This window comes from Mollisia scopiformis (genome assembly GCF_001500285.1).
Source record: "Mollisia scopiformis unplaced genomic scaffold LY89scaffold_25, whole genome shotgun sequence".
In the NCBI taxonomy this organism is placed as follows: domain Eukaryota; kingdom Fungi; phylum Ascomycota; class Leotiomycetes; order Helotiales; family Mollisiaceae; genus Mollisia; species Mollisia scopiformis.
This window is the reverse complement of record NW_017263605.1, coordinates 657,772-684,585: the sequence shown is the minus strand read 5'-3', so window position 1 is coordinate 684,585 and position 26,814 is coordinate 657,772. Positions and strand designations below refer to the sequence as shown.

The following is a 26,814-nucleotide window of genomic DNA, read 5'->3' as shown; positions in this document are numbered from 1 at the left end:
CGGCATTTTATCCCTTGTCCCTAATATCGTCATAGCCGGTTGCATCTCCGAAACTTGTCGCATGCAGCCCTTGAATCGTCCTTCACATGTAAAAAAAACTCACTAATTCTTTAACCCCCCAATGAAAAAACACCGAATAGTAAAATAACTGCAACACATGACACTCTGTGGGGAATTTGGTTCCTGAACGGCAGCTGATCCAAAACCTCTAAATCCGGGGTTGCATGTGAAAGCGACGAAGATTGAATCGTGCGCGTGAGACCGAACTTCTCTTCCTTCCCTCGGTCAGACATTAATATCCTCTTCCTCCACACCACATTCTTCGATTCCCGCATAGATTCGCATTAGAGATTGGAGATTGTACATTATTTAGATTTCGAATCGCAGCAAAGATGGGCAAGACGTTCACTACGCAAGATGTTGCGGCGCACAATAAGCCGAATGATCTATACATTGTCGTCGACGAGGATGTGTACGACCTCACACAATTCCAGGATGAGCATCCAGGTAAGTCCTCTTTCTATCATAATCCGCAGAGGGAAGCTGACAATGCACTTCTGCAGGCGGAAAGAAGATCCTCACCCGGGTAGCCGGAAAGGACGCCTCGAAGCAATTCTGGAAATACCATAACGAAGGTATTCTCAAGAAATACAAATCGAAACTACAAGTCGGCTCCCTCAACACCAAGAAGGCTGCTGCAGAGCCAGCGCCTGCGCCGGTAGAAGAAAAGAAGGAGATCGTGAAGCCCAAAGCGGAGAGCGGGGCTGTGGTCCCCGTTCCTGCTGTCGAGGAGTTCGAGACGTTGGATCCATTTGGGGATTTGATTCCCTTCGCAGACCCAAGTTGGTATCAAGGTGTATGTCTCCATTTCTCTCTGTTCGCGCATAGTGGAAGCGGAGATCCCGAGGTCTACCTCAATTGCATAACTAACAACTTGCTTTGATTAGTACCACTCCCCTTACTTCAACGAAACGCACGCCGCGCTCCGCGAAGAAGTCCGCGAATGGGTTAGTTCCGAGATTGAGCCGTTCGTCGGCGAATGGGACGAGGCTCGAAAGGTGCCTGATGAGATCTACAAGCAGATGGGGACCCGCGGGTACCTGGCTGGACTGATGGGCATGCATTACCCTGTGGACTACACCGAGAATCGCATAAAATCCGTGCCGGCAGAGAAGTGGGATCTTTTCCATGAAATGTTACTCACGGATGAGCTGTCTCGTTCCGCGTCTGGTGGATTTGTGTGGAATGTTATTGGAGGGTTTGGAATTGGGTGTCCGCCTTTGGTGAAGTTTGGAAAGAAAGAGTTGGTTAAGAGGATCTTACCTGGGATTTTGAATGGAGATAAGAGGATTTGTTTGGCGATTACGGAGCCGGATGCGGGGTCTGATGTAGCCAATTTGGGATGTGAAGCTGTTTTGAGTGAGGATGGGAAACATTATATTGTCAACGGAGAGAAGAAGTGGATTACCAATGGTGTCTGGTGTGATTACTTCACCACAGCAGTTAGGACAGGAACGAAAGAGAGTGGCATGAACGGTGTATCAGTCCTTCTCATCGAGCGAAGCATGGGAGGAGTCAGTACTCGAAAGATGGACTGCCAAGGCGTCTGGTCTTCCGGCACAACATACATAACCTTCGAAGATGTCAAAGTGCCTGTTGAGAACCTCATCGGCAAAGAAAACCAAGGATTCAAAGGTAACATCCCCCTCTATCCCCCATCAATCACAACTAACATGTCTCTAGTCATCATGACAAACTTCAACCACGAACGCATAGGCATCATCATCCAATGCCTCCGCTTCTCCCGCGTCTGCTACGAAGAATCCATCAAATACGCGCACAAGCGCCGCACCTTCGGCAAGAAACTCATCGAGCACCCAGTCATCCGGCTCAAACTCGCGCACATGGCGCGCCAGATCGAAGCCTCGTACTCCTGGCTCGAATCGCTGATCCACCAAATCTCGCACATGCCAGAACAGCTCGCGATGCTGCGACTAGGCGGTCCGATCGCGGGCCTTAAGGCGCAGGCGACGGTCACGTTTGAGTTTTGTGCGAGGGAAGCGAGTCAGATTTTTGGGGGGTTGAGTTATAGCCGTGGAGGGCAGGGAGGGAAGGTCGAGAGGTTGTATAGGGATGTGAGGGCGTACGCTATTCCAGGGGGAAGCGAGGAGATTATGCTTGATTTGAGTATTAGGCAGAGTTTGAGAGTTGGGAAGGTTATGGGGATGAAGTTGTAGTTGGGGTAACGGTGAGGTTGGTTGGGTAAAATTGTACTCTAGAATGCGTGCGTTGGATTAGGTTGGCATTTTGGTCATGGATGGATAGGGGTATAGAAATGAAGCCCTAATTCTAGTTTTTCCTGTCTCGGGAGGCTTTTGGACTTGTTGTTTCTTGAGAGACTCCAATGAGGCTCTGTCTCGCCCTGCTCGCCCTTACCTATTGTGGCAAGTAATCACGTGCCGGAGACAACGAAATTGGAACCCATTTTCTCCAGCTGCTGGCTAAATTTCGTGAATATCTCTCTTCATTGCTGTGTACTTGTGTTTGTTTATCAGTTAACAACTGGAAGTATTAGTGGCATATTAGATACTTCTCGAAAATGCGCAACAAACACGCTCCTCGTCAAGGACAATCAGAAACTTTACTGAAGTACCTACATCCTTCTAACCTCAGTCAAAGTACATATAATCAGAGAAGTACCTCTGTTTTCAACTACGTATTCATTCAACAACTAGGTAGGATATCTACCGACAAGCTTTCCTCGACCAGATCAGGGGGCCGGAGGAAAAACTTAGTCAGCCACCCCGCGAATTTTCCGAGCCATTGCATGGCCGAAGCCAATTTCCACAACCGCCTCCTTCAGCCCTTTCTTCTCCTATTCCAATCATCCTTCAACGGCAACATCAATAACACAGTCACGCACGCACAAGCTTTTTCTGCCGCACGCCAGCTCCTTTGGGAGGCTTTGCTCCCGTTGAAAGGAGACCACGCCAGAATTAACGCCAAGCCCACCAAAAGAAAAACCCTCTTCAGCCCAGCTTGGGGAAGATGTTGTCTTGCTTTAATCTCGATTCTTTATGATACTTACGCGTCTCCCTTTAGACTCGAAAAAAACCAATATTCGGGGCCCGGATAGGGAAGTCTTTACGCCCAAAGTTCTGGACTCAGCTGTGGTGGCAGTCCACCCCCAGCTCCATTGGTAGCCACATGTTTTGAAGAAAACCCTAAATCTTATTATGTGAACCCTTGCGATGTGTATATCATCGTAAGACATGAGCGTGTGCCCATTGATATATGCATCGTCTGTCCCTGATGTTTCTTCGCACTCTCTTCTGCTCCATCCTAGTTATGTGTGGTGCGCATTCCTCCACCTAACTTCGTACACTCTTTTGATCTGATTTTCTTTCCATCATGCCCGTCTCATCACTCTTTCTGAGGTCGCGGCCCGTGGCTAAGCTAGCCGTCCTGTCTTTTTTGTCGTCTGCTGTGGTGGCCCAGTCGGGGTATCAGTTGCAGGCTGAGTTTTCGGGTACTACTTTCTTTGATAATTTTAATTTCGTTACAGTAAGTCTGCTGAGGTTTTGGAAATGATCGGTGCTGACGAGGATAGGGTGATCCGAATGGGGACTTTGTCAAGTATGTTTTTGCTGGGGTTTCGACTGAAGAAGTTTGCTGATGGATGGATGAAGTTATGTCGATTATAATACTGCGTATGACTATGGGATGATCGAGTCCGATAATACTGGCACCGAGCTTATGCCTGATTCAACAACCGTTCTGAACCCTAATGGCGTTGGAAGAGATTCTGTGAAGCTGGTGTCGAAGCAGTCGTGGACTCATGGGTTGGTCATTACCGATTTGAACAATATGCCTGGTGGAGTTTGTGGTGTCGAAGCAAGGCGTGAGTGAAGTTTGAGTGGGTAATTGGACGGAATTGACTGAAAACAGATTATCTTGCTGGAGCAACCCTTTCTTCAGGTATGTTCCTTGCTGTTTCTTGAGACTGGGAGCTCATGTATCTAGGTGAAATCGATATCATCGGCGGGGTCAACAATGCTGCTTATAATCAGATGACATTGTTCACGTACGTTCTGCGAACTACAATCATCGTTCAAACTGACTTTCCAGGCAATCCACGTGCTCCGTCGCAGGGGATGGACAAATTGGTACCTCACAATCTACTGACTGCAGTTCCAGCTCTGGCTGCAGTGTTCTCTATGACTCGGACCCCACTTCTTTCGGCAATAACTTCGACAACAACGGAGGCGGTGTCTTCGCCACACAGTGGGAAAGCGATGCGATCAGAATCTGGTTCTTCGATGAAGGCACCACTCCATCAGATATCACCGCAGGCACTCCCGATCCAACTCTCTGGGGCGAACCAGTTGCCAATTTCCAGGGAAGCTGCAACATTGATGGCAGCTTCGCTAACAACAACATTGTGTTCGACATGGATTTCTGTACCGTGCTGGCAGAGGCTAACTGGGCGGCTGATGGATGCAATTCTCTTGCTGCTACGTGTCGAGAATACATCGCAAGCTTCCCCGAGGATTTGGAGCACTATAATGATTTTCAGGATGTGTAAGATACCTGATTCGTTGTTGAATATTCGGTTGCTGAATATTTCTAGGTACTGGGGCATCAACTCCGTCAAGGTGTACCAGCTCGGCGCTGCGAGTTCCTCGTCTTCTTCTGTTGCCGCTGCTACATCTACACAAATCGCTGCCGCCTCATCGTCGACTGTCGTTCCCGCCGCCGCCTCGTCGACCAGTATCCCAGCTGCGGTGTCATCCACCAGCTCTACTGCTGCTTCATCAACTGCTCTGTCTCCTCTCTCGGCATACACCTACTACGGCTGTGTCGAAGAAGGCCTCACTACCCGCATCCTATACGACGACCATTTCGTCTACAACCCCATGACACTCGAGAGCTGCGCCGCCAGCTGTGCAGGATACGAATATTTCGGCACCGAGTATTCCGACGAGTGTATGTCCTCCCCATTCCCCTTTCCCTCACTATAATTGACTTGTAGTAAAGGTTACTGCGGGAATTCCTTCCTGGCCCCAGTTATATATGCCCCAGAGACCGATTGCTGGATGACTTGCTCGGGAGACGAGACTGAGACGTGTGGTGGTCCGGATCGTTTGTCTGTTTATATGGTTAATGCTCCCGCTGCCGTTTCCAGCAGCAGCAGTGCTTCGGCGTCTTCGACGAGTGTGCAAATTCCTGCGGCTGCTTCGTCCAGCACGCTGGCCGCCGCCTCGAGTTCAACGGTTCTTCTTGCCGCCAGTAGCAGCTCGGCTGCGATTTCGACCAGTGAACAAGCGGCTGCTTCGAGCTCGACAGTGGTCGCTGCTGCGAGTAGCTCAGCTGCGATTTCGACTACTATCCAAGCTGCCGCTTCGAGCTCGACGACTCTTGCTGCCGCGAGTAGCACATTGGCTGCGATGTCGACGAGTGAACCAGCCGCTGCACAGACTTCGACATTAGTTGCTGCACAGACTTCCTCAGCTGCTGTTTCTTCGAGCGGTCAATCTATTGCTGCCATGAGTGGCTCGGGGGCCAGCAGTTCCACTGTGCAAGCAGCGGCTTCGAGCTCGTCAGTGGTTGCTGCTATGAGCTCATCCGTTCAAGCAGCCGCGTCAAGTTCAACTATGGCGGCCCAAAGCTCTGCGGCTGTATCATCGTCTGTCCCATCATCATCATCATCATCATCATCATCATCATATGCTCTGTCCTCTGTTAGCTCTTCGATCTTTTCAAATTCGAGTACATCGAGCGTTGCCCAACCTACGACGCTCGTTTCCTCTGTGATCAGCGTATCTTCGTTGCTGTGGAACTCAACCTCTCTTGGCGTCGTCTCTAGCTCTTCTATGTCGTCCCTTGGAGCCTCGAGTGTCCCCGCTTCTACCACTGGGGCATTCACAGGATATTTCAACACTTCAACAAGCTATGCCTTCTCTGCCAGTTCAACAATCACACCAACTGCTCCGGTCTCGTCTCCAGTCATCTCGTCAGCCCCAGTATACACAGTATCGACTGTTTATGCTACCAGCACTTACACCATTCTCTCATGTGCTGCCACTGTGACTGATTGCCCACTGCGTATCGGACATCTCACCACAGAGACTATCAGCCTGTACACAACTCTCTGCCCGTACACTCCGGCACCAACGCCTGCCTATACCACTTCCACAGTCTATGCTACGTCGATCTATACTATTACGTCTTGCGCTCAAACTGTGACTGACTGTCCGCTCCGAATGGGACATCTGACTACAGAAACGATCTCCCTTTACACGACCGTCTGCCCAGTTACGGAAAGTCCGGCGCCAACTTCAGCTCCTGCCCAACCAACCCAAGAAGAAGAGATGTACGCTACCGTCATTGTAACAACCTACGTCGACATCTGTCCCACCGGTCTAACTACAATAACCACCTCTTCTACCATGACTTTACCCATTAACACAGCCGCAAACACGACCCCGGCCTCCATCCCCATGATGACCACAACCAAGACCGCCACGTTGTCAGGAACCACCGTGACTGTTCAACTTACTCTTCCTGCCACGAGCGAGGAGCCAGCGCCAATGACTGTCTTGAGTACCGTGTACCTTGCCCCGATTCCTGTTACTACGTTGAAGTATCCCGCGGGCAATTCTACGGGCGCTGGAGTTACCGGGACGGTCCTTGCAACGGGTACTGGTGTTCCGGCGATTACTACCGCTACGCCTTATTCTGGACCTTATTCTGGAGCTGGAAGATTCGAGATGTCCTTAGGCGCTGGTGTTGTCGCGCTTGTGGGCCTGCTGGTACTTTTGTAAGGAGAAGATTTCGTGATTTCATTGTTTACATTGGGGATTTGAGATGTTGTATCTTGAGAGGAAAATCGGCGGATTTGCTTTTACTTGTTTATATTGATACCTATAGATTGAACGACCTGTTTGTCGAAGTCACGTTTTGTCATTCTATTCTAACGTTCTTCTGAGCATCTCTCCGGACTCATTTGTTGATATTCTATGATTCTCTTCAACGAATTCTTTTTTGGGGATGAAGAAGTTTGTTGTGTTCGTTTCCGTACCCCACATTTGCCCTATTACCCCGTATTACCCCACATGATCCCGACTCATACGCCAAGTGGTAATGGTAGGGATACATTCCATCGTGGATATACAAATCAGAGACTTCCCAAGGCCCGATACTCAAGTGAATAGGTGCCGAAGAAGAATTTTCAAATCACAAGTTTTGCCTGCGGCTCCTTTACGGCCTGATCGTCGAGCGACATTTGTTGATACTGCCACAAGATCATTTTTGTCATCGCAACATTCTATCTCTTTCTCTGCAAGATTCCTGGAAGTCCAATGGAATTGTATTGCATCGAATTAAGCACAAATCTCCGCCTTCAAGGCCCCGCTGAATACTTCGAGAACCTCAGGGAAAAGGCACGCATTTGCCACAAAACAAAACGGGGAGTGGGGCGCGGGGCGTGACAAGGGTCTAGATAAAGTATTGGATAATAACCGTCTAATACTGGCAGTCGTATCAAAGTGATACACTTAGTCGCCAAGCTCTATAAACAATATAAACGGGAGAAATGGCTCGCGAGCAATCAACCGTCGTTGACAGTTCACAAGAACACACTCTGATAATACATCGTGAAAGTTTCATTGGCGAGAAGGATGACTTCGTCTGTACTTTGGTGAAATCGCTATAAACAAGATGTCCTCCCATTCTGCCTTGTCTTGTTTCCCTTCTACCTGTGTTCCCATCTTCCTCGTCGTCCTCTCTTCGCGCTCCGAACAGGAAGTATCGCTACTAACAGATAGCTCTTCTCTCTTCACCAGCCCAAGATGATGTGGTCCACGACTCTCGTCGCCATGGCGGCCACGCTCGTTCAAGCTGCTCCTTACTCTCAAGCCGGCGGCTCCACCATGTTGAGATTCGGATGCTCTCAGATCTCCATCGATCGTGTGGATCCCCTCGTCAACCCTGACGCCATCCCGAGTCCGCACATGCATCAGATCATCGGCGGCAACGCGTTCAACGCTTCCATTGCCTCGACGGACGTCGCTTCGCTGGCCACGTGCACGTCTTGCAACTTTGCGGACGATTTCTCCAATTACTGGACAGCCAATCTTTACTTCAAGGCTCGTAACGGTACCTATAAGCGTGTTCCCCAGATCCCAAACAGGTACGTCTTCTCTCCCTAACCAAAGAATCCCAGGCTGATTGAGATACAGATCCGAATTCAGCGACAAGTTCGGCCCTCAGATGAACAGTGGCTTCATCGTGTACTACGTCTCGGACGGAAAGGGCAAAGTCACCGCCTTCAAGCCCGGTTTCCGCATGCTGGTTGGTAATGCCACTCAACGCACCAAGGTCGGAAGCGGAAGAAAGTCCCAGTCGTGCTTCAGATGTTACTCCGGCCCCAACTTCGGCGGCGACAACGACGCTCCTTGCGCCGACGCTTCGTAAGTTCCCTCGTCCTCCTTTCCCTTACTATACTAACGTGATCCGTAGTTTGGATACCGAGACTCTCCCTGCCAATGCGTGCTTGGGTGGTATTCGATCGAACATTTTGTTCCCAACGTAAGATTTCTCTTCCTTCTTCTCCTTATTCAGCAGAGGGGATGGTGTACTAAAGAACGATACAGCTGCTGGGACGGCAAGAATCTCGACTCCCCCAACCACCAAGACCACGTCGCCCTGCCCACCACGGGCGCCCAAGCCTTCACCGGCTCCTCCACCGGCGGCGCCTGCCCATCCACCCACCCTGTCAAGATCCCGCAAATCATGCTCGAAGTAAGCCTTCCCTCTCCTTTCCCCCTACCCATCTCCCTTCCCTTTCTCCTTCCAAGCTAACGCAAACAGATCGTCTGGGACACCACCGGCTTCAACAACAAAGCCGAATGGCCCGCGGACGGCTCGCAACCCTTCGTCCTCTCGACTGGCGACACCACCGGCTACAGCCAACACGGCGACTACGTCTTTGGATGGAAGGGCGACGCGCTGCAGCGGGCTATGGATGGAGGTCCTTGTATGGGAGCCAGCTGTGCGAGTCTGCCGATTAGCGCTGTTAGTGCGGCGAAGTCTTGTACGGTGCCGAAGCTGTACCAGGAGAATGCTGATGGCTGTGAGTTTTCCCTTCTTTTTCCCTTTTGGGGTGGAATGCTAATGGTGAATAGGGATCTCGAGCCTTCCGGGTTTGGATTAGAATGTGTGAGAGATGGTGGGAAGGGGGAGGGAAAGAGAGAGGTGGATTAGAGATTGCATGTCCGATTTTTCTTTGTTCACTTCACTTCACATTCATATATCAGGAGATGTCGACTGCTATGCTCATTGACAAGACGTTCCGTTCGTACTCAGTGCTCTCCGTAGTAAGTAGGTAGGTAGTTATGTTTAGATTAGGAACTTAACCGAGAAAGTAAGCCCTTTGGCCCCACAATACAATCTACGTTGACATGCGCAATTACCTGGTTCTCATAAATATCGCTAGATTTGGAAGGTCGCAGTCCCTTTTGGCGGCTATTGTGTGGAGATGGTTACATTGGGGGTATTGGGGTACGTAATCTGCCGAGGAGCTTGTTTGTGGGAAGGACGGCGGCTACCAGGTTATGAGTTGAGGGATCGCTTAGTCAGGGGCCGAGGGGGGTTATGGTCAGGATTCTCAGATGGGAAGGAATTGGGTTTGTTGGAGATGTTACTTGGAACAGCTTTTCATCATGACTTTGCCTGAAGTCCACCATCACTCTTACAGTCAATAAGTTATGCGCGTCTTCTCGGACAGAAGCTTTGTGCCCTTGAGTAGCGCGGGGAGTCCAATAAGACTGGTCAGATAAGTCTGAATTTATAGGGCCTTTTTCAGGCTATTCTTAACCGAAGAATATGAAAGTCGGTTGCATCACTTCTAATTTACTCAAGAATAACAAATAATCACTCTTTAACATTGTAAATGCAATATCACAAGACGCTAGTATCGATTTCGAATGGTTTGAAAATCGATTCGAAATTATTATCCGAAATTCGGCTTCAGCGTTCTAGACAAAAACCCAGACTTATCTCACTAGGCTCGTAAGGCCTTGTTCACCACCCTCTTAAAAACCGTTGTTTCATTGTACGAGCACGTAGTGGTCGGTTTTTGGAGTCACAGGAAAGGTCTATGATTCTCAAAGTTCAAGGAAACCCATGCATACGCCTAGCTTACACGCACAGCTCGAAATCAAACTTCCAGAGCCAACGGAACATCAACGATCTCCTCCCCTAACAGCAAACGCGTCTTCTACCTCAGCACTCCAAAGCTTCAATAATTCGAGCCGGGGAAAATCCAACAAAGTGTTTGGTTCGAATCTTACAATCGCAAATGTATATGTTTGTATACCCTATATAATTCGTGACTTTTATGTCTTTGCGATACCCATGGGTGCAGCCTGCACCATTCCCGTCCTGGCACTGTCCTCCATGATGATCGTTGACGCATTTGCACTAAGTTGAGTAGTTAGCTTACTCTTTTACTCCTTAGTGGAGGTATCGTTGGAGATAACACCTGACAGCATTCCCGGTACTGTCCTGGGAAAAGGCGTTCGGGTAAGTGTGACGTGGATGCCGTTCAAGTGTTTGTTGATATTTCGATCCTTGGTTTTAGTGACGGGGTTGTTGTTTGGTCTCGATGGATATGAGGATTTGTGAAGGGGTACTGCTTGTTTTGAAAGGATGGTGGATATTGTAATACTTAGCTATGTAGCAAGAGACGGCATCTTTTATGTTTAGTAGTGGATCATTCAAAGCCGTCTCAACTCGAGAAGTCGAGTGATTGTGAAGTCTTGCACAACAAATGATTTATTCTCTTGGAACATTGGACTTATCCAGACAACTGAATATGCCTGTGAATCCTCACAGAAAATCTCAATTCACTTGCACGGCACGACATAAGCCTCCGAGTTTCAAGACTTACTCACCCCTCATGTAGTTTCGCTTCAATAACCCCTTAGTAAACCCATATTAGAGTCGAGGGTCATGTTGAGACGCGAGACCATAGAACTCATATCTCAAGGAAAACCATGCATAACTCTAAGGTGCATGCGTGACTCTATACCGAGCCGTGAACAGCAACGAATATCAACGATCGCACCAAGCTCCGTAACAAGGCTTGAAAAGCAACGGAACATCAAAGACAACTCCACTCCCGAGCAAACTCCACGCTTCCCATCCACCTGAGCCATACTGCTTGGCAATGACGACAATGTCTTCGCTGCGCTCGGGCTCAATTTAACCCGCACATGTGCAATGAGTGTCAATACCATAAAAATGTGTACATTTCATTCCTTTCCAGCTCCCACGACATCGTTGGCCGTATTTCCAGTAATTCTTACTTTCGCACTATGGTTGTAGAGTCAGTTTGGTCCAATTTAAAGCTGTGGTTTTTTTTTATCATACATGGCAGCAGTACCAGCCGGGTCCGAGATCTCCCCGATCTGCATCTTCTTGGTCCAAACGGTCCAGTTCTTCTCGAGTGTATTGAGGCATTGATCTTTGACTGCGAAGTTGAGTTTTTTTGCTTGGTATCGAATAGAAGTTGGTTGTTGTAGAGGCAGGAGATTCTTGATGAGGATGCTGATGGAAATGGGAAGTAGGTAGGAAAGAATGGTTTCTTTTATGCTTCTCGGTGTAGGGCCCGCTGCATGCCCATGTTAGAACTTGAGTGATTGCCACAGTTTTTATGATTGTTCTTATACGATTCATGATCAGAGATTGAATAAAAATCAACCAATTACTCCGAATTATGACTAGCAGTCATGGCTCGTTGACCATAGCCGGAATCATTCGGCTTTAGTTTGTCAACTTCTCCTGGTTCGCACGATTAAAAGGCTTTAACTTTATTCATCTCGCATTCTTTCTCCTTCAATAACTTCCAAGTACTTAGGTAAAATGGATCAAACCCAAAGGTCACATCAACTCCATTAAAGGGATTTCCCGTGAATGTGTTAGACTTTCAATAATTGGAGTCTTATTTGCTGTGCGTAATAGTTAACACAATGGAGAGAGACTACAGGTCTGCTATCATATCAGTGGCAATATTTAGATGTGCACTAGTCATCAGAGTTATCCGAGTTATCAGAGTTATCAGAGTCATCAGAGTCATCAGTTGAGGTCAACACTGAGTATCTTCAGAAAGTAGCCAAAGAGAAAGGGTAGTACAGTTTAAGGGAAGTCCATGCATATTTCTAATCTAAAATACCAAATCTCGCGGAAGGTGTATTCGTATGAAAAGAAATCGACGGTCATGCAAATCGGTAACAAAAATTCAGATATCAAGAAAAAATATCAACAATCATACAACTCTGTGACAGCTTTTTGAATATCAGGACCAAAAATCAACTCACGCTTTCCGAGCCACTTCCGCCAAAGTCTACGCAGATCACCACACGCCGTGGTTATCTATTTAGAGCCTCTTCCATGCTTGTGCTTGTGTCCATGTTTGTGTTTGCCTCCACGGGTTCGAATCGTTAGATCTCCATAACTTGTTTCTTTTCCTTTGCTGCTCGTTCTTTGTTTTTGGTTGGTTGCTTGACTGGAATCGCCGTCATCTTGGTAGATTGCTTGACTTGAACTATTTGCTCCTAGATGTTGGCTTGTTGCTTCAGCTGGACTGCTTGCTTCCTGTTCTCCACTGGCTCCTTGGCCTGAGCTGCTCTGTCCTTGACTTCGACTGATCAATTGTCCCTGGCTACCAGATCCCTGTCCTGAATTCTGGCTTTAGATAGCACGCTTTCTAAGGGGCCTTTTAGGAATAGTACCCTTGACCGTTCGGAAGGAATCGTATTGTGAGCAGAAGCATGAATCTGATGAATTCGGTGAGACGGCTTGCAAGGCAACTCCGAATTACCCGCGCAGTAGATGGTATTATTGTCCTGATTCGGGTTCCAACCGTTACACTGTTACGGAGTTTTAGTATGGGGTACATAACTACATAAATCAATGAGCTTTACAATACAGCACATCCAACGTCCATTGGGTATCTTGTATTCTGGCATTTTTCAGGGTATAAATGTTTCGAGCAGCACAATACTTGAAGTTGATTTTGCGGCTCGATTTGCGCTTTGAGAAAGCAATATTGAAGAACGATTCAAATTGCGTTGTTGATGGAGGAAGAAAAAGAAGCGGAGTCTGCTCAGAATTTGAAGCTTATATACATTTCCGCAGTGTAGCAAGAATGATTCCCATAGTAGCATCGGAATCATGGTGAAAGTCATGTCATGCCACTTTTAAGCATGTGAATCATCTGCTCCCGAATCCTAAAACTTCCATTTGCGCCATCGTAAAGCAATTTCAATTGCTCAATGTAGTGAGCTGCAGATTAATAAAAGGGGCAACCTCGCTTAAGATACCGTAGTAAAGTTTTTGTCGGGAGTATAGCTCAGGGCGCCTCTGAATCGATCGGCTGGCACCAATCCGGCGGGTAAGACGTATCCGGGTGGACGACTGTTTCGAGCGTCCACGTGATGTGGGTCGAATATTATGCGTACGAGTCAGGCATCGTACGATACTCTGTATATAGCTGGCTTACTGCCCTTGATTTTAAAAGCAGACTGAATACCACTAATAGAAGTAACATAGCTTCTTAGTGGGACGGTCTCACCAAGCGAATCACGTGATTTATCAGCTGTACACTTGTGATATTAAGAGGTTGAAAAGGCTTGATTGAAAGGCTCAGCGGAGCTGAGCTTTTTAGGCTCCGAAGGAGCTGACTAATCTAGCACGTGACCGAAGGTCATGTGACAACAATGACACACTGTGTTTCCAACAGTTTTGAAGATATGTTGGACTTGGATTGCGGCATTCAAAAAGGATTCTTTCAGGACACATATTCCCCAGCTATCAAGAGGCTTAAATCTTGGGTATGCCGTCTCCTTGTAGTCAGTTTCTCTAGAACAAATATTTGACCGTGCTTGTCAAACCCGACCACGTGATCTTTTCACTAGCGTGCGGAATTCCACCTTGCTCGTTGCCCTGCTGAATAACGCTATCTGAGTTTTTGTTGCCTAAATGTGAGTCAGATAATAAGTCCGCGACGAAGAAGTCTGTGTACTGTGGGTCTTCTGCCTCAGCACCAGGTGGATTTCCGCTCCTTAAACTCGCTGCTTAACCAAATATCATTCTTCTTTATGGTCGAGAGAAGTATATATATGGAGCGTCGTTCAAGGTAGCGAGGGAGATATCTCAAACTTGTTCATACATCTTCAAGTCCATCCGAACTCACACCCCAGCAATGGTTCTTCCACTTCTTACTATCATCGGAGCAACTGGTAACCAAGGCAGCTCCGTCCTTGCATCTGCTTTGGAATCCAAGCAATACCGCGTCAGAGCAATTACTCGAAATCCAACAAGTGCTTCAGCTGTGAAGCTTTTGTCCCAAGGAATTGAGGTTGTTTCTGCTGATTTGGATGATGAAGCCTCGCTCATCAAAGCTTTCGAGGTATCTTCATCGCCTTTCGCTCCACTCGATCTATCAGATCTCATACTTGGGTATAAAACTAACAGACACAGGACTCGACTGCCATTTTCGCTATGACCAACTTCTTCGGCTACTGGCCGCAGACTTCAGCTGATGAAGCAATGTCTATCGAACGTCAACAAGGTATCAACTTGGCCAATGCAGCGATGAAGACCCCGACATTGCAACATTACATCTGGAGTACCTTACCAAACTTCGGCAAAATAACTGGCGGAAAACTGAAAGTGCCACACGCCTTTGCCAAGAATCAGGTTGACGACTATATCAAGTCTCATGGAAAATTGTTGGAGAAGACGACATTTCTGTGGTGTGCGTTCTATGCTCAGAATTTCGCGTACCCAATATTTTCTCCTACTTTTCTGGTATGTACAATCAAAATGTTGCTACAAACAAGATACTCATGACAAATAGAAAACAGCTGGAAAGTACGTCTTGCTTGCCCCTGTCCCGGCCAACACCCTAGTCGAGACCATCGGAGACGTAAGCAAGAATCTGGGGAAATTCTCGTCGGCAATCTTGGCGCAGCCTGAGAAAACGCGAAGCAAGATCGTTCTTGGATCCATCGAAACAACAACGATGGGCGGCCTGCTCCAATCTTGGAGCGAGGCAACCGGCAAGGAAAGTTTGTATGTTGAGCTTGCAAATATTGCTGAATATGACAAATTGTTCCCACTGTGGGGCGATGCTGAAGGTCTTGTGTTTAAATTTTGGGAAGAGCAAAAAGATAAGAGTTGGATTGATCTAGATGGTATGGAGATTATCACGAAGGAAAACTTGAAGCTAGAGAAAAGTGACTTTGTGGGAGTGAAGGAGGCGGTTGAAGGGATGGACTGGAGCGGGCTGTAATGCTGTGCTGTAGCTAACACTGCCATGAATGGAATTACCCTCAGATAGCAGAAAAGAACGTTTAGTCTATCTGAATTATGAAATGCATAGATAAAGTTAGTAGTAGATACTCATCAGGAGCTATTGGATGTGGCAGAGTCCAAATCAACGTCCGTCCAAATCAACGTCCGTCCAAATCAACGTCGTTGATTCAAGTGGGAATCGCGACATGCAACAAAACTTTTTTCCAACTAGACGTTTTCAACTACTATGTTCCCAAAAAAATTGCGATTTGCAACAAAAGTCGCAATCCAGACACCCAAACACTTTTAGATGGCTAAATTTCATCCTACCTTATGAAACCTTTACTCATCATGACGAAAAGCCATTTTCTCTGCAGTTAGTGTTTCAAGTGTGTCCATGACGATTACAGAGGAAAACTTCCAGACAAAGTTCATGCAGGAAATCACAAGTTTGTATTTGAAATTGAGACTGCTCGAGTCCCCCCATTCGGACAGAAGAAACATTGCATCAAGGGCAAATTCGTGTCTATTCCATTCAGGCAACGATTCAAGCCAATCCGAAGAGTGCTTCTCGTCGAGACTTCGAAGCGGGGTTATAGTACGGCTTCTCACCCAAAGACACAACTCTGTTTCCTTGACGCTTTCCATCATAATCATTCGTAGCCGTGTGGAAGACGGAGCGGCTATTACCGTCAGTATACTTGAGCTTTTTTCAAGGATGAAAGTCATTAACTCACTTATCCCAGATTGCGAGATCGTTTGTATTCCATTTGAAACGCACCTGCAAGTCATGATTCTCGGCAATAAGTTTGTTGACTATATTCTTGCGTTAGAATGAAGATTTCCCGAGAAGAGAAGAGAAGACTTACAATAAGCCTTGATGACCTCGCTTTCGGTCTCGGTTACATTGTCAATCCAGCCAGCGTGCACTTGGTGCCCCGCACCGAAGAGACTCTTCCAGCCGGTCACGGGATTGGTTCGCACGACTGGGCTACATTGCACTTTGATCAGGTCTTTCTCGGATATAGAACTGAATGACACTTACTGCGAAGCCGTAAAGTCCAATCCTTTGTTCTCTGGTGCACCTCTCTCCTCGTCGATTAATTCCAGGTCATGCTCTGCTGCAACTTTGTTGAAGTTTGGCTGAGAGGTACTTTGTCAGTACTTTTCTATAACTTGGACATGGTTCCATTACTGACTTGGTGGTGGGTAGCAGTCAAGGTCTCTGCGAATCGTTGCCAAACTGGAGACAAGCGGTCAAATGCCTCGTATCCGGATGCCCAAAGGGTGTCGCCCCCAACGTCTTCGGGAGTCTTGATGATCTTCAAAATGGCGTAGTCAGATGGAACACGCTCAAATGTGATGCTAAGTTTCGGTCAGTATCGAATGCTCGTAGTTGAGAGACCTGACGTACTCAGCATGCCATCCTTCACTTGCGACTCTCTTGGCTCCAAAGAAGCGACCTTGATAGTACTTTCTGTTTTGCTATGAAACGGCTCAGCAATGAATGACTCGACTAGATGCATGATATCGTACCTCAGATGAGATCACTGATACCTCATCATCGAGCTTTCCATTTTCGTCAACGGCAATACCTCGCTTACTGTTGCTCAGCGCATGTTTGTGCAACTGCTTATTGTTAATTATATCGAAAACAACAATGAGAATTTCCAACCTTAGATGTCGCAGGTTTTCCAGTAAGTTCCCCTAGCTTCTGGCCAAGAATCTTCTGGTCTTCAATGCCAATGTCTTGGTTCCGAAAGAACACCACACCACGTTGAGAGACTGTGTTTGGATTAGCATGATCAGGTGAAATCAAGTTTGACTCGTCCAGGAATACGGAGCAGAGTATGTATACCTGTAATAGCAAGGTCCCGAATCTTAGCATCGTCCTTCAAGATCTCCGTCAACTGGACCTTGGGGTACTCTCTGCCGATAACAGATGTCACGTCGAACGACTCATAATGGTCCAGAGAGCCAGAGTATGTTAGAGGGGCCGGGAATGATGCACTTTGAGTCAATCCTTGGACACTCTTCTTGATCTCAGGGATCGTGCGGGATTTGTTCGAAACGGGAGATGCAGGTTGAACCTGTACATCGTCATGAGCCACAGATGGAGCCATGATATCTCGCTGATTGTTGCAGTGAAGGTGTAGGTCTCAATTGTAGTTTTTTTTCAAAACGTGGTATTCATGAAAGTACAGCGGAGATGAATGAAAGCTTTCAATCGCGGATATACTGTTGTCATATACATTCTTCCAACATGATCACAATGAACCCCGCAGATTGTGCCATTTATAGTCTAGATGCAAGAATGGGCTCAGAGTCGGAGATTATGGACATACTGCCAATGCCACATTTGCTCTAAAGTCAAGAAAAGGCATCACGCCTTCAATTCCTGATGTTATTCGACCTTCAATTATTTGACTGTCGATGTAGAGAAGGCGCATTCCACATCAAAATCACGTCAACCTCAATCTCTGTCTCTTCTATGGATCGATGTTGTGTGTTGATATGAAGAGGCATCATGATTGGGTTTCTAGTGATGGTGTTGCGCAAGATCGTTCGCGTATGGCATAATTACTCTCCGCGCTTCAATAGGACAGCTGCGCAATGGCTTCCAGGCCCTGCAGATATCAACGTTTCTCATTTGAAACCTCCCTCTTTCATTGACTGCATGAAGAGATGATAGTCTGCCGATAGCCGACGAATAAATTGCATTCGAAGCTCCTTATATGGCTATCCGAATTGCCACATCGTCTGTGGTTCTGATTTATATTGCGCAAGTATTATCAGATTTCCATGACTATAATTCAAATTCAACAACAGAACATCGTAGTAATGAAAGACGGCAACTTGCAGTTCCGAAGAGACTTTTATAGCCCAAAACTTTTCAACTTCTCTAGCTCGCTAACTAAGAACAGCACCGTGACGACTTTTCGAGCTTGAAACAGATACACATCTATCGGACTTGAGAAAAGAAGACATGATATAATACTTCCAATGATCCCGATACTTTACCCACCCCACGATGTGACTTAAATGTGTTGCCCCTGAGAGAAGTAAAGCAGTCACATGACTGTGATCCTGTTCCTCGCTTGGCTAGCGAGCTTCAACACTACTCGGGCAGTGCATCGAAATAGGAAAGATGGATCATATGGAAAACACTCGTTTTGGGGCAAAAATAGGATCTATTGATCGTATTCTCACCTGATGAGATTTCTTGAACATTCACGAGTGTGATCTCGGCGATTTATGTCATCCCCCACTCTTGCGCTGGGAGAAATCCACAGAAAAGTGTAACGCAGTCGGATGAAATTCGACTTGCAGATTTGCATACGCTGTTTGAAACTCTGCAAAACTCAGATAGTGGAACATCGATAATCCGACTCGCAGCAGCAGCCAAAGCTGGAGAATGATATGAAGAGAGCATCTCTTATTTGTGCAAGTGTTCCATCTCTTGTCTGTTTGCCAAATTTGGTTTCCTCGGCTTACTTACCCAAAGGTATTCCTTCCTCCAAACTTAAGGTTTAGGCCCTCATGCATCGTGGGGTAAAGTAAGCCGTGAGGGGCAACGCCCACTCTCTCTGTGGGGAAAGCGGGCCATGTTGATGACGGTGGTGACATGGGCCGTCGAAGCCCAACATGTGACCACATCTTCAACTTTTCCGAGTCGCGTCTGACGAGTGACGCGACCGGTGCAGGTGAGGCGGACGCCTATGGACCGAAATATGGAGAAGTGTCTGGATAAGAGGGCAGCTTTTTCTTGCTTTGCAGCTCTCAATAGGAAGCTTTCTGTTTTCATTCATTAGCAATAACAGAAATTCTCACCTTTTTCAACGTTCATTCTTTGTCTTTCCTGTTCATATAAACCCTTGCTGGACTGAAATCTCAGTTCAAGATGGTGTATCCAGAAACTTTCGAAGGATTTCAAGTCGATTCAGCAGAAACATGGACAGAGTTCAAGAAACGAGAAGTACATCCACCTTATTTCCCTTCCCCCTCTCCATTTTCCCCACCTTCACTTTTCACTAACACGTTTCGCTTCACAGCTCATCCCCAAACCCTTCGGCCCCTACGACGTCGAGGTGAAAATCCTCGCCTGCGGCGTCTGCGGCTCCGACGTCCACACCATCACCGGCGGCTGGGGCCCCAAAAACTTTCCCCTTTGCGTCGGCCACGAAATAGTCGGAGAAGCAATCCGCGTCGGTCCCTCTGTCACTCTCATCAAACAAGGACAGCGAGTTGGAGTGGGAGCACAGATCTATTCCTGTTTAGACTGCAAGCAGTGTAAAGAAGACGACGAGACGTATTGCAAACACCAGGTTGATACGTATGGTGGGATTTGGCCCGGTACGGATACGGTGCTGCCGGGTGGATATTCGAGCCATATCAGGGCGCATGAGGTATGTAGCATTCAAGAAAATTTGACGGACAGCAAAGTGTCACTAACTAATGCCGTTGAATTAGCACTGGGTCTTCCCCATCCCCGAAAAATTGGAAACCAACCTCGTAGCACCTATGCTCTGTGCCGGCCTAACAGCCTTCTCACCCCTCGTCCGCAACGGCTGCGGACCAGGCAAGAAAGTCGGCATCGTAGGTCTAGGCGGCATTGGACACTTCGGGGTCCTTTTTGCCAAAGCCCTCGGAGCCGAAGCATGGGCCATCTCGCGTTCCCACTCGAAAGAAAAGGACGCGCTTGCTCTTGGAGCAGACGGCTTTATTGCTACTGAAGATAAAGACTGGAATGAGCCCCATATCATGACGTTTGATCTGATCGTCAACACTGCGAATAGTAGTGATGGGTTCGACTTGGGGAAATACTTGTCACTACTGGGCGTCCACAAGAAATGGGTTTCGGTCGGCTTACCAGAAGGAGAGGGACAGATGGTTAGATCTCATGATTTCATGATGAACGGATGTTTCATTGGAGCGAGTCATTTGGGGAGTCGGAAGGAGATGATTCGGATGTTGGAGTTGGCGGCCGAGAAGCAGATTGAGCCTATGGTAGAAACGATCCAGATTTCGGAGGCAGGTTGCAAAGAAGCTGGTATGTATACTTTCTTTCATTCCGTTGCTCACTGTAAGACATCGAATGCTGACGAAGGTTGAAATAGTTACTAGGATGAAGAAGAACGATGTTCGCTACCGATTCACTCTCACGGGGTTTGACAAGGCGTTCAAGTAGGGGCGAAATACTCGTCGTAGTGTTAGCAAATGCCACAGATATATTAATCGTTGATCTTCGTCCTATCCGTACCTTTGTCTCGCTTCTAATGTACTATGAAATCAAAGACCAAGAAAAGTTCTGGTTATTGCAGTTTTCGTGATTACTACGAACCTCACATTTTGCGCGTTTCGCGCTGTCTACGCTATTTGCGCTGTCTACGCTATTTGCGCCATTCGCACAATCTGCGCATCATGTCGAATTCCCTGAAACTCCTCAAAATCCTCCGTGTTGAATACCTAATCTTCAACCTTGAATTATTACAGTACCCCGCATTTAGCACCCCGATTTACCCCGCATCCTTATTCAAAGACGCTGGATGGCCACAAATTTCATCTCGAAAAGCAAGGCTTTCCAAGAATAGGGGGGAGACAAACTGTTTGTTATGTATTTCACTGCATGACAACTATGTAAAGAGTGATGTTTAATTGAAATGCAACCCTGGAAAACTTTTGGGGATTGCTGATTATTTTACAGTGAGGGATTACATCTCATATCATAGCAGGGTGATCAGAGTTATGTTTTCATTTGACACTGGGAATAGAACACTCTGCAGACTCTATAGATTGATCTCACTTTGGCGATGTTGAGAATAGTCTGGAATCGAATTGCAGCGGATAAAAAGTTGACAGTGTCAAAATCAACCAAGACACAAGAAAGGTCTCTACACATATCCATGCAATGCAGTCTGCCATAATCCCTAGTCCGAATGTTCAATTTCCTCCAGCTCCAGCTCATTTCACCTCTGAGTAAGACCTGCCTCAATAGCCTTGATCTGCAAGGCAACAAATCTCGAATACTGCCTAGCAAGCGCCAAACTCCCGCCCATGAACCAGAATCCAGGATGACCACTCGGACGCCACATCTAAAAACGAATCAGCACAAATCACCACATATTCATTGGGGCCGGTAGGTACTCACAGCATTAACCTCTCCCTCCTCATCCAAGTCCCAAACATCCTTACACCGATCCGCGACCTTATCCCCAAAGATCTTCCTAGCACTCGTCCTCATATTATCATACCCGGTCGCCAACACTACAACATCAGCATCCAACCTCTCCCCAGTCGCCAAAACCAGCTTATTCGGCTCGAAATGTGAAATTCCGCCGGGGCTCTGCTTCACCGCAATCTTACCCTCGATAATCAATTTACTGCACCCAACATCGATATAATACCCGCCTCCTCTCGTGATGTATTTCCGGTAAATCCCCGACCCATCTTCACCAAAATCAATCTTAAACCCAGCCTTCGTCAACCCCTCCACATTCTCTTTCTCCGCCTCCGCAATCCGCTTCGTGAGGTCGACGTTCAGCGCAAACTGCACGGGAATAGGGAGCGATTGTCCAGCGATATCCGCGTCTTCGGTTGGCGGTCCACCTTCGTCGTACATGCCTTCGTGAAGCATGAATAAACCCTTGGCAGCTGAGATTACATAGGTGCCGCGTCGTTGCAGCATAGTCACCTGAGCGCCGTTCTCGTAGTAATTCTGCGCGATGTCGTGGCCGGAGTTGCCGGTGCCGACGACGACGACTTTTTTGCCGGCTGCGGAACCAGTTTCCGCGGCGTCTTGGTGGAAGGATGCGTGGTAGACTTTGCCTTGGAAAGTATCTTGGCCTGGAAAGCTGGGGATTAGGGCTTCGCCGGCGTGGCCGGTGCAGAGGATGATGTGTTTTGGGTGGAGGGTGCGAGTGGAGCCGTCGCCTCGTTGGATTTCAACGGTCCAGGTGTGGGTGTTGTCATCGTACGTGCTGGAGGTGATTGTGCTTTGTGTCCAGACGTTGAGTTCCATTAAGTTGGCGTACGACTCGAACCAGTCGCCTAGCTTGTCTTTGGGCGTGAAGAGGGGCCAGTTGGATGGAAATGGCAGGAAAGCCATGTGTGTGTATTGGACGGGGTCGTGAGTGACCAATGTCTGGAAGCCGGTTAGTATACTTCGCCCTGGATAATTCATACAAGCTCTCTTACTCGATATCTACTCCGCCAGTTATCTCCCACGCGCTTATTCTTGTCTACGATGAGTGCAGATACACCCATCGCTTGAAGTCTGGCTGCCATGTTCAGTCCTGACTGACCTACGTAAAAATCAGTATAAAGGTTGAATGCTCTGTATCGACTGCAATTCACCTGCACCAAGGCAAAGGACAGTTGGATCCTCATCCAAAAACTCCATCTGTCTCTGTCTCCTCTCAAACCAATTCCCCTTAGCCGCCCCTCCAGGAAGCTTCTCCAAGCCACCATGCGGCCTCAAATACTTCTCCTGCTGCTGAAAGTCCTTCAACTCCTGCAACGCAGTGTAAATCATATATCCCTTCCAAACTCCATCTGGTCCCTGCACCAGACGCAACATTCCCGATCCCTTGCCAACAGTTGTGTCGAAGTCAAACATCGATTCCAACCACTCCAGGCCTTCGATCGGGGATGAGGTACTAGGTGAAAATTTTCCAGTCTCTCGAATTCGTAGGTTAGATAGTGTGCTGTGGTTCCAATTGTCGCCGAAGTAGACAGCGAGGTTATCCAAGCCGTGAATGGTTCGAATGTCCCACGAAAAAGCGAGCATATCCCGCAACCAGCAGTCGGTATGCATGACAGTCGACAAAGCGGCTGCATCTTTATTTTTCAAGACGGATTCGAGCTTGGTGATCCATTGCTGTGCGACTTCTTTAGGGGTTGCTGGTTTCGCTTTCTGCAGCGAAGGCTCGGCTGGAAAGCGAGGGAGCTTGATGGTGTGGCGTTCAGCAAACATTTTGGGAGGATTGAAAGTTGAGACGTAGGGTGGTAGGGTTTGAGTTGAAAGATACGAGAGAGTAAAGCTGGTGAAGCTTTATATGTGAAGCTCAACACTGGTACGAAGTGACAACCCCGCGATATCACATGAAGCAATCGCCCCATCCATCCCACAAGGTGCTCCACAAGGACAATTGACTTGCCGATGATGAGCATATTGAGATGGCCCGTGTAGGAGAGACACGTCTTGCCGCATACTCCGTGGGGTAACATAGGAATGAGTATGTACCCCACCAACAAGTGTTTGCGTGGTCGAGGTGAAGCTCGGGTTCGACATGGCCCGTCCAGTGCGCGAGAATCTTGGCGTCTCTGCATGATTGGCTCACTACTAAGTTACTCTCGCACGTCCTTCCTCCCTGGCTTTCACTTCCCACTTTCCAATTCTGTGTCTTTCTTGCTCCCCAGCCTCTTGAATCATTGAAATTTAAGTCAATTGAGCAGAGTTCCATTCATGTGATCGAACCTGGACTTACGGTCTTTGAAATAATCTGTATCCTCGCTGTGTAGTACTGGGTGCTATTAGAATAAAAGGAATAGGAATTCCACACAAAACGTGTATACAACGTGTATAGATACGAAGAGTAGTCTCACTGTCATGCCCTCGTTTAAGAGAATATGCAATTCAAGTATATTGCTCATTGTTCGTCATAATCCACAAAAAATCACAATCGACACCTTCACACCATGTACCATCGACTCCACATTTATCCCTCTTCAGGCTTTCCTACTCTGTATCTCACTGCGCCCCCAATCTCTCAACATGCACGCTCGTCGGATCATCCGTCTTCTTCCCCACCAACGTAGTAGCCGTCTCAACACGTCGTACCTCTGCATCGATAGCCTCCTGCGGTCTCGCCGTAGACTTCGTTGCCTTGTCCCCGATCGGAATGATTGTCGTGTGTCCAGAATCGACATCAAAATACTCGTCGATATCTTCGAGAGTACGATTCGAGGTCTCGGGATACAGGGAGTAGACGATTGGTACAAAGAGTAGGTTGAATGCGGCGAAAACTAGAGAATTGTCAGAAAGGGTTGTCATTACAGGGGATAGGGGACTTACTGATGTAAAATCTATACCCAATGTTCTTGATACCAGTGGGAGTGAATTGAGTGCAAACGAAACCGAAGAGCCAATTTGTGGCAGTAGCTGCAGCAGAACCCTTTGTTCGCATGGCTAGGGAATTGATTTCTGCTTGGTATACCCAAGGTACCATTCCCCAAGTGCAACCAAATGCAGCGTAGTAGAAGAAGAGGAAAGTGATTGCAACGGCACCCCACTAGTAGAGTATTAGCATCGATTTTCCAAAGAGAGTTGTACAAGATGTTTTGGTATAGAGATAAGAAAAAGTGACTAGCTCTAAAATACTGATAGGAAAAACTGTCTAGCGCGCGATGTGCAACAAAATATTTTTCTTTAGAGATAAGAAAAAGTGACTGCCTCAGAAAACATTCATACCTGGAAAGGAGCCTCGCTCTGCAGAGCAATCGCAATAGCGACCATCACATATGCCAGACATTGCAAACCCAAACCACTCAGCATGAGTGTTCGACGTCCCGCTCGCTCAATCATCCAGAAAGCGAGTGCTGACGATATCATATAACTGGTAGCATTGCACCCGGTCAAAATTCTCGCCATCAGCGTAGATAGACCAATATTGTCCTCAAGGATGATTGGAAAGTAGTAATTAAGAGCATTGATCCCACCGAACTGCTGCATAAACTGACCACCCATTCCTAGGAGAAGACGGTGGAGATGTCGAGACCGGTCGCGGCACATGATGACTTCTTTGAACGAGATTCTGGATTGTACTTCGAGTTTGTAGGCTTCTTCGATGGAAGCTAGTTCTCGGAGGACTTCTGGGTCGTCTGGTGAAAGGTCTTTGCCGAGGTAGCGACAGAGGGCGTCTTGAGCATCGTCCATGCGGTCTTGCATGACGAGCCAGCGAGGAGACTCGGGAAGGAGTGGGAGCAGGGAGAACATTGCAAGACATGGAATGAGCTAAAGGTGAAGAGTAAGCATGCATGTTGTCCAAATAACATATATAGACTTACTTGAAGTGCCAGGGGTAATCTCCATTGAGCGCTATTGTTGATGTACGAGCAAGCCAAGGTAAGCCAGCTAGCGAAGCAGTAGAAGACAACATTATGCAGCACGACAATCACAGAGAGCTTTCCTCGTCGAGGTCCTCGACAAGACTCGGCTTGATACATGCCACAGGTCGAACTCGTCATTCCTGTAAACACAAATTTTAGCTTTGCACCTATGTCGAGAAATGGTTAAGTCACGTACCATTGCCCATGCCATTGATGACTCGACCCACGATCAGCTGAGGAAAACTCGTAGCTGAGAACTGAAGTATTGCTCCAATAGCTGAGACGGTGCCTCCAGTTCTCAATGTGTTTTTGCGACCTAGACGATTTCCGAACAAGGCGGCAAACAAGCAACCCGCCAGATTTCCGAGCTACGAGCGCAGGTAAGCGAGAGTCATTGAAGCGAAAAGAGGGCTCATGTTACATACCGAGAAGCAACTAGCAGTGATACCTTGAGTGTTGGAGTTCTTCGTTTGAGGGAAAGTTGAGATGAAGTAAGGACTGATGAGAATGCCACTGATGACACCTTGATCATATCCATACCATGCCTGAGCAGCCGAATTGGCCACAGTGAGAGCAACCTCGAGGGGATAGCCGGATAACACCATGATGATTGTCGTTGAAATAGCAAACAGTAGTAGAGAAGTAGCTGACGATCATGTTTGCGGAGGCACAGCTGCACTATATAGACCAGCGTACTTGGTAGGTCGTGCTAAAGACCGGCGTGATCCCAACAGTGTGGGTGTGGGGTGCGGGGTGCGGAGAGATGAGGCGGAAGTATGGGGCCTAAGAAGATTAGACAAACACTTGGAATTTGGACGAGGGCTGTACGCGCATACCTTGAGAAGGGAAAAGAGGACTGCATCGCTTCTCGCTTGCATCCGGAGTGTTCCAAATGTCTAGGTCAGACGGTTGTGCATAAGCGCAAACACAGGGTCAGCCCTGGCCAACGTGGTTTCGTTGAGCCTCACGTTGATAGAAATACATCCACTGCTTATGATGATAGATTCAGATCAGCTCCCTCTGCACGTATGTGTACACTAACATATATATATCGTGGGATACTTGGTAAAGTAACACCTTGTCGGTCAGAATGATTATTCTGAACGCGGTCTACATCTGGTGACAATGGAAGTGGATTCTGGGGTTGTGGGGTCTCCATGTTGACGGCGAAAGTGAACAAGTTCAGAATTTGCCAGATGATCGTCGTCGTCAGGTCTCCCTGCCGCTAGGTCGCTTCTTCGGGTACCTCGGCAGGCGGATATCTCTTTCCGCGAAAACTTGGCGCAATATCTCACTCTTTTACGGCGGTGAGATGGCCCGTTAGACGAGCTTCACTGACTCGCGATC

General features: G+C 47.6%; 8 protein-coding genes across 8 annotated transcripts; 5 read left to right on the top strand and 3 right to left on the bottom strand.

The window, feature by feature from the left end:
• Positions 1 to 71: 71 nt before the first annotated feature.
• On the top strand, positions 72 to 2,361 carry LY89DRAFT_655702 (putative acyl-CoA dehydrogenase). Its single transcript, XM_018212353.1, has 4 exons — positions 72 to 507; positions 564 to 856; positions 948 to 1,695; positions 1,744 to 2,361. The coding sequence occupies exons 1-4, from the start codon at positions 393 to 395 to the stop codon at positions 2,235 to 2,237; spliced, it is 1,650 nt and encodes a 549-aa protein (XP_018065200.1). The 5' UTR covers positions 72 to 392; the 3' UTR covers positions 2,238 to 2,361.
• A 1,329-nt stretch (positions 2,362 to 3,690) lies between these two features.
• LY89DRAFT_595666 (uncharacterized protein) lies at positions 3,691 to 5,021 on the top strand (the record flags this gene model as incomplete). Its single annotated transcript, XM_018209876.1, has 4 exons — positions 3,691 to 3,901; positions 4,003 to 4,084; positions 4,129 to 4,581; positions 4,631 to 5,021. Coding segments are annotated over 4 exons (1,137 nt in total), but the record flags the coding sequence as incomplete, so codon positions are not given.
• Positions 5,022 to 7,877: 2,856 nt separating this feature from the next.
• Positions 7,878 to 9,421, top strand: LY89DRAFT_723399 (uncharacterized protein; the record flags this gene model as incomplete). The annotated part of the gene is made up of 6 exons (XM_018218817.1): positions 7,878 to 8,191; positions 8,241 to 8,471; positions 8,521 to 8,589; positions 8,655 to 8,802; positions 8,872 to 9,133; positions 9,186 to 9,421. 6 exons carry the CDS (start codon positions 7,878 to 7,880, stop codon positions 9,212 to 9,214), a joined length of 1,053 nt encoding a protein of 350 aa, XP_018065198.1. The 3' UTR covers positions 9,215 to 9,421.
• Positions 9,422 to 14,053: 4,632 nt separating this feature from the next.
• Positions 14,054 to 15,418, top strand: LY89DRAFT_787205 (NAD(P)-binding protein). Its single transcript, XM_018223051.1, has 3 exons — positions 14,054 to 14,473; positions 14,545 to 14,874; positions 14,924 to 15,418. Exons 1-3 carry the CDS (start codon positions 14,267 to 14,269, stop codon positions 15,356 to 15,358), a joined length of 972 nt encoding a protein of 323 aa, XP_018065197.1. The 5' UTR covers positions 14,054 to 14,266; the 3' UTR covers positions 15,359 to 15,418.
• Positions 15,419 to 15,907: 489 nt separating this feature from the next.
• Positions 15,908 to 17,533, bottom strand: LY89DRAFT_759740 (taurine catabolism dioxygenase; the record flags this gene model as incomplete). Its single annotated transcript, XM_018221473.1, has 9 exons — positions 17,219 to 17,533; positions 17,036 to 17,145; positions 16,897 to 16,989; positions 16,775 to 16,845; positions 16,560 to 16,725; positions 16,406 to 16,503; positions 16,230 to 16,351; positions 16,098 to 16,176; positions 15,908 to 16,043 (listed from the first exon to the last, which is right to left on the bottom strand). The coding sequence occupies exons 1-9, from the start codon at positions 17,481 to 17,483 to the stop codon at positions 15,908 to 15,910; spliced, it is 1,140 nt and encodes a 379-aa protein (XP_018065196.1). The 5' UTR covers positions 17,484 to 17,533.
• Positions 17,534 to 19,261: 1,728 nt separating this feature from the next.
• LY89DRAFT_723397 (putative NADP-dependent alcohol dehydrogenase 6) lies at positions 19,262 to 20,548 on the top strand (the record flags this gene model as incomplete). The annotated part of the gene is made up of 4 exons (XM_018218816.1): positions 19,262 to 19,336; positions 19,413 to 19,766; positions 19,831 to 20,410; positions 20,478 to 20,548. The coding sequence occupies 4 exons, from the start codon at positions 19,262 to 19,264 to the stop codon at positions 20,546 to 20,548; spliced, it is 1,080 nt and encodes a 359-aa protein (XP_018065195.1).
• Positions 20,549 to 21,166: 618 nt separating this feature from the next.
• On the bottom strand, positions 21,167 to 23,596 carry LY89DRAFT_787203 (putative flavin-containing monooxygenase YUCCA3). Its single transcript, XM_018223050.1, has 4 exons — positions 22,714 to 23,596; positions 22,555 to 22,661; positions 21,509 to 22,501; positions 21,167 to 21,452 (listed from the first exon to the last, which is right to left on the bottom strand). The coding sequence occupies exons 1-4, from the start codon at positions 23,330 to 23,332 to the stop codon at positions 21,327 to 21,329; spliced, it is 1,845 nt and encodes a 614-aa protein (XP_018065194.1). The 5' UTR covers positions 23,333 to 23,596; the 3' UTR covers positions 21,167 to 21,326.
• Positions 23,597 to 24,007: 411 nt separating this feature from the next.
• LY89DRAFT_723395 (general substrate transporter) lies at positions 24,008 to 26,358 on the bottom strand. The gene is made up of 7 exons (XM_018218815.1): positions 26,304 to 26,358; positions 25,893 to 26,250; positions 25,664 to 25,835; positions 25,426 to 25,607; positions 24,830 to 25,372; positions 24,434 to 24,650; positions 24,008 to 24,384 (listed from the first exon to the last, which is right to left on the bottom strand). Exons 2-7 carry the CDS (start codon positions 26,070 to 26,072, stop codon positions 24,110 to 24,112), a joined length of 1,569 nt encoding a protein of 522 aa, XP_018065193.1. The 5' UTR covers positions 26,073 to 26,250; positions 26,304 to 26,358; the 3' UTR covers positions 24,008 to 24,109.
• Positions 26,359 to 26,814: the final 456 nt, after the last annotated feature.

Coding starts and splice junctions, on each gene's coding strand:
- LY89DRAFT_655702 (XM_018212353.1), top strand. CDS start 393: ATGGGCAAGACGTTCACTACGCAAGATGTTGCGGCGCACAATAAGCCG. Junction 857..947: donor ACCCAAGTTGGTATCAAGGT/GTATGTCTCCAT, acceptor TGCTTTGATTAG/TACCACTCCCCTTACTTCAA. Junction 1,696..1,743: donor AGAAAACCAAGGATTCAAAG/GTAACATCCCCC, acceptor ACATGTCTCTAG/TCATCATGACAAACTTCAAC.
- LY89DRAFT_787205 (XM_018223051.1), top strand. CDS start 14,267: ATGGTTCTTCCACTTCTTACTATCATCGGAGCAACTGGTAACCAAGGC. Junction 14,474..14,544: donor CGCTCATCAAAGCTTTCGAG/GTATCTTCATCG, acceptor TAACAGACACAG/GACTCGACTGCCATTTTCGC. Junction 14,875..14,923: donor TATTTTCTCCTACTTTTCTG/GTATGTACAATC, acceptor CATGACAAATAG/AAAACAGCTGGAAAGTACGT.
- LY89DRAFT_787203 (XM_018223050.1), bottom strand. CDS start 23,332: ATGTTTGCTGAACGCCACACCATCAAGCTCCCTCGCTTTCCAGCCGAG. Junction 22,662..22,713: donor TGTCCTTTGCCTTGGTGCAG/GTGAATTGCAGT, acceptor ATTTTTACGTAG/GTCAGTCAGGACTGAACATG. Junction 22,502..22,554: donor ACTGGCGGAGTAGATATCGA/GTAAGAGAGCTT, acceptor ACCGGCTTCCAG/ACATTGGTCACTCACGACCC.
- LY89DRAFT_723395 (XM_018218815.1), bottom strand. CDS start 26,072: ATGGTGTTATCCGGCTATCCCCTCGAGGTTGCTCTCACTGTGGCCAAT. Junction 25,836..25,892: donor TCACTGCTAGTTGCTTCTCG/GTATGTAACATG, acceptor CTGCGCTCGTAG/CTCGGAAATCTGGCGGGTTG. Junction 25,373..25,425: donor GATTACCCCTGGCACTTCAA/GTAAGTCTATAT, acceptor CTTCACCTTTAG/CTCATTCCATGTCTTGCAAT.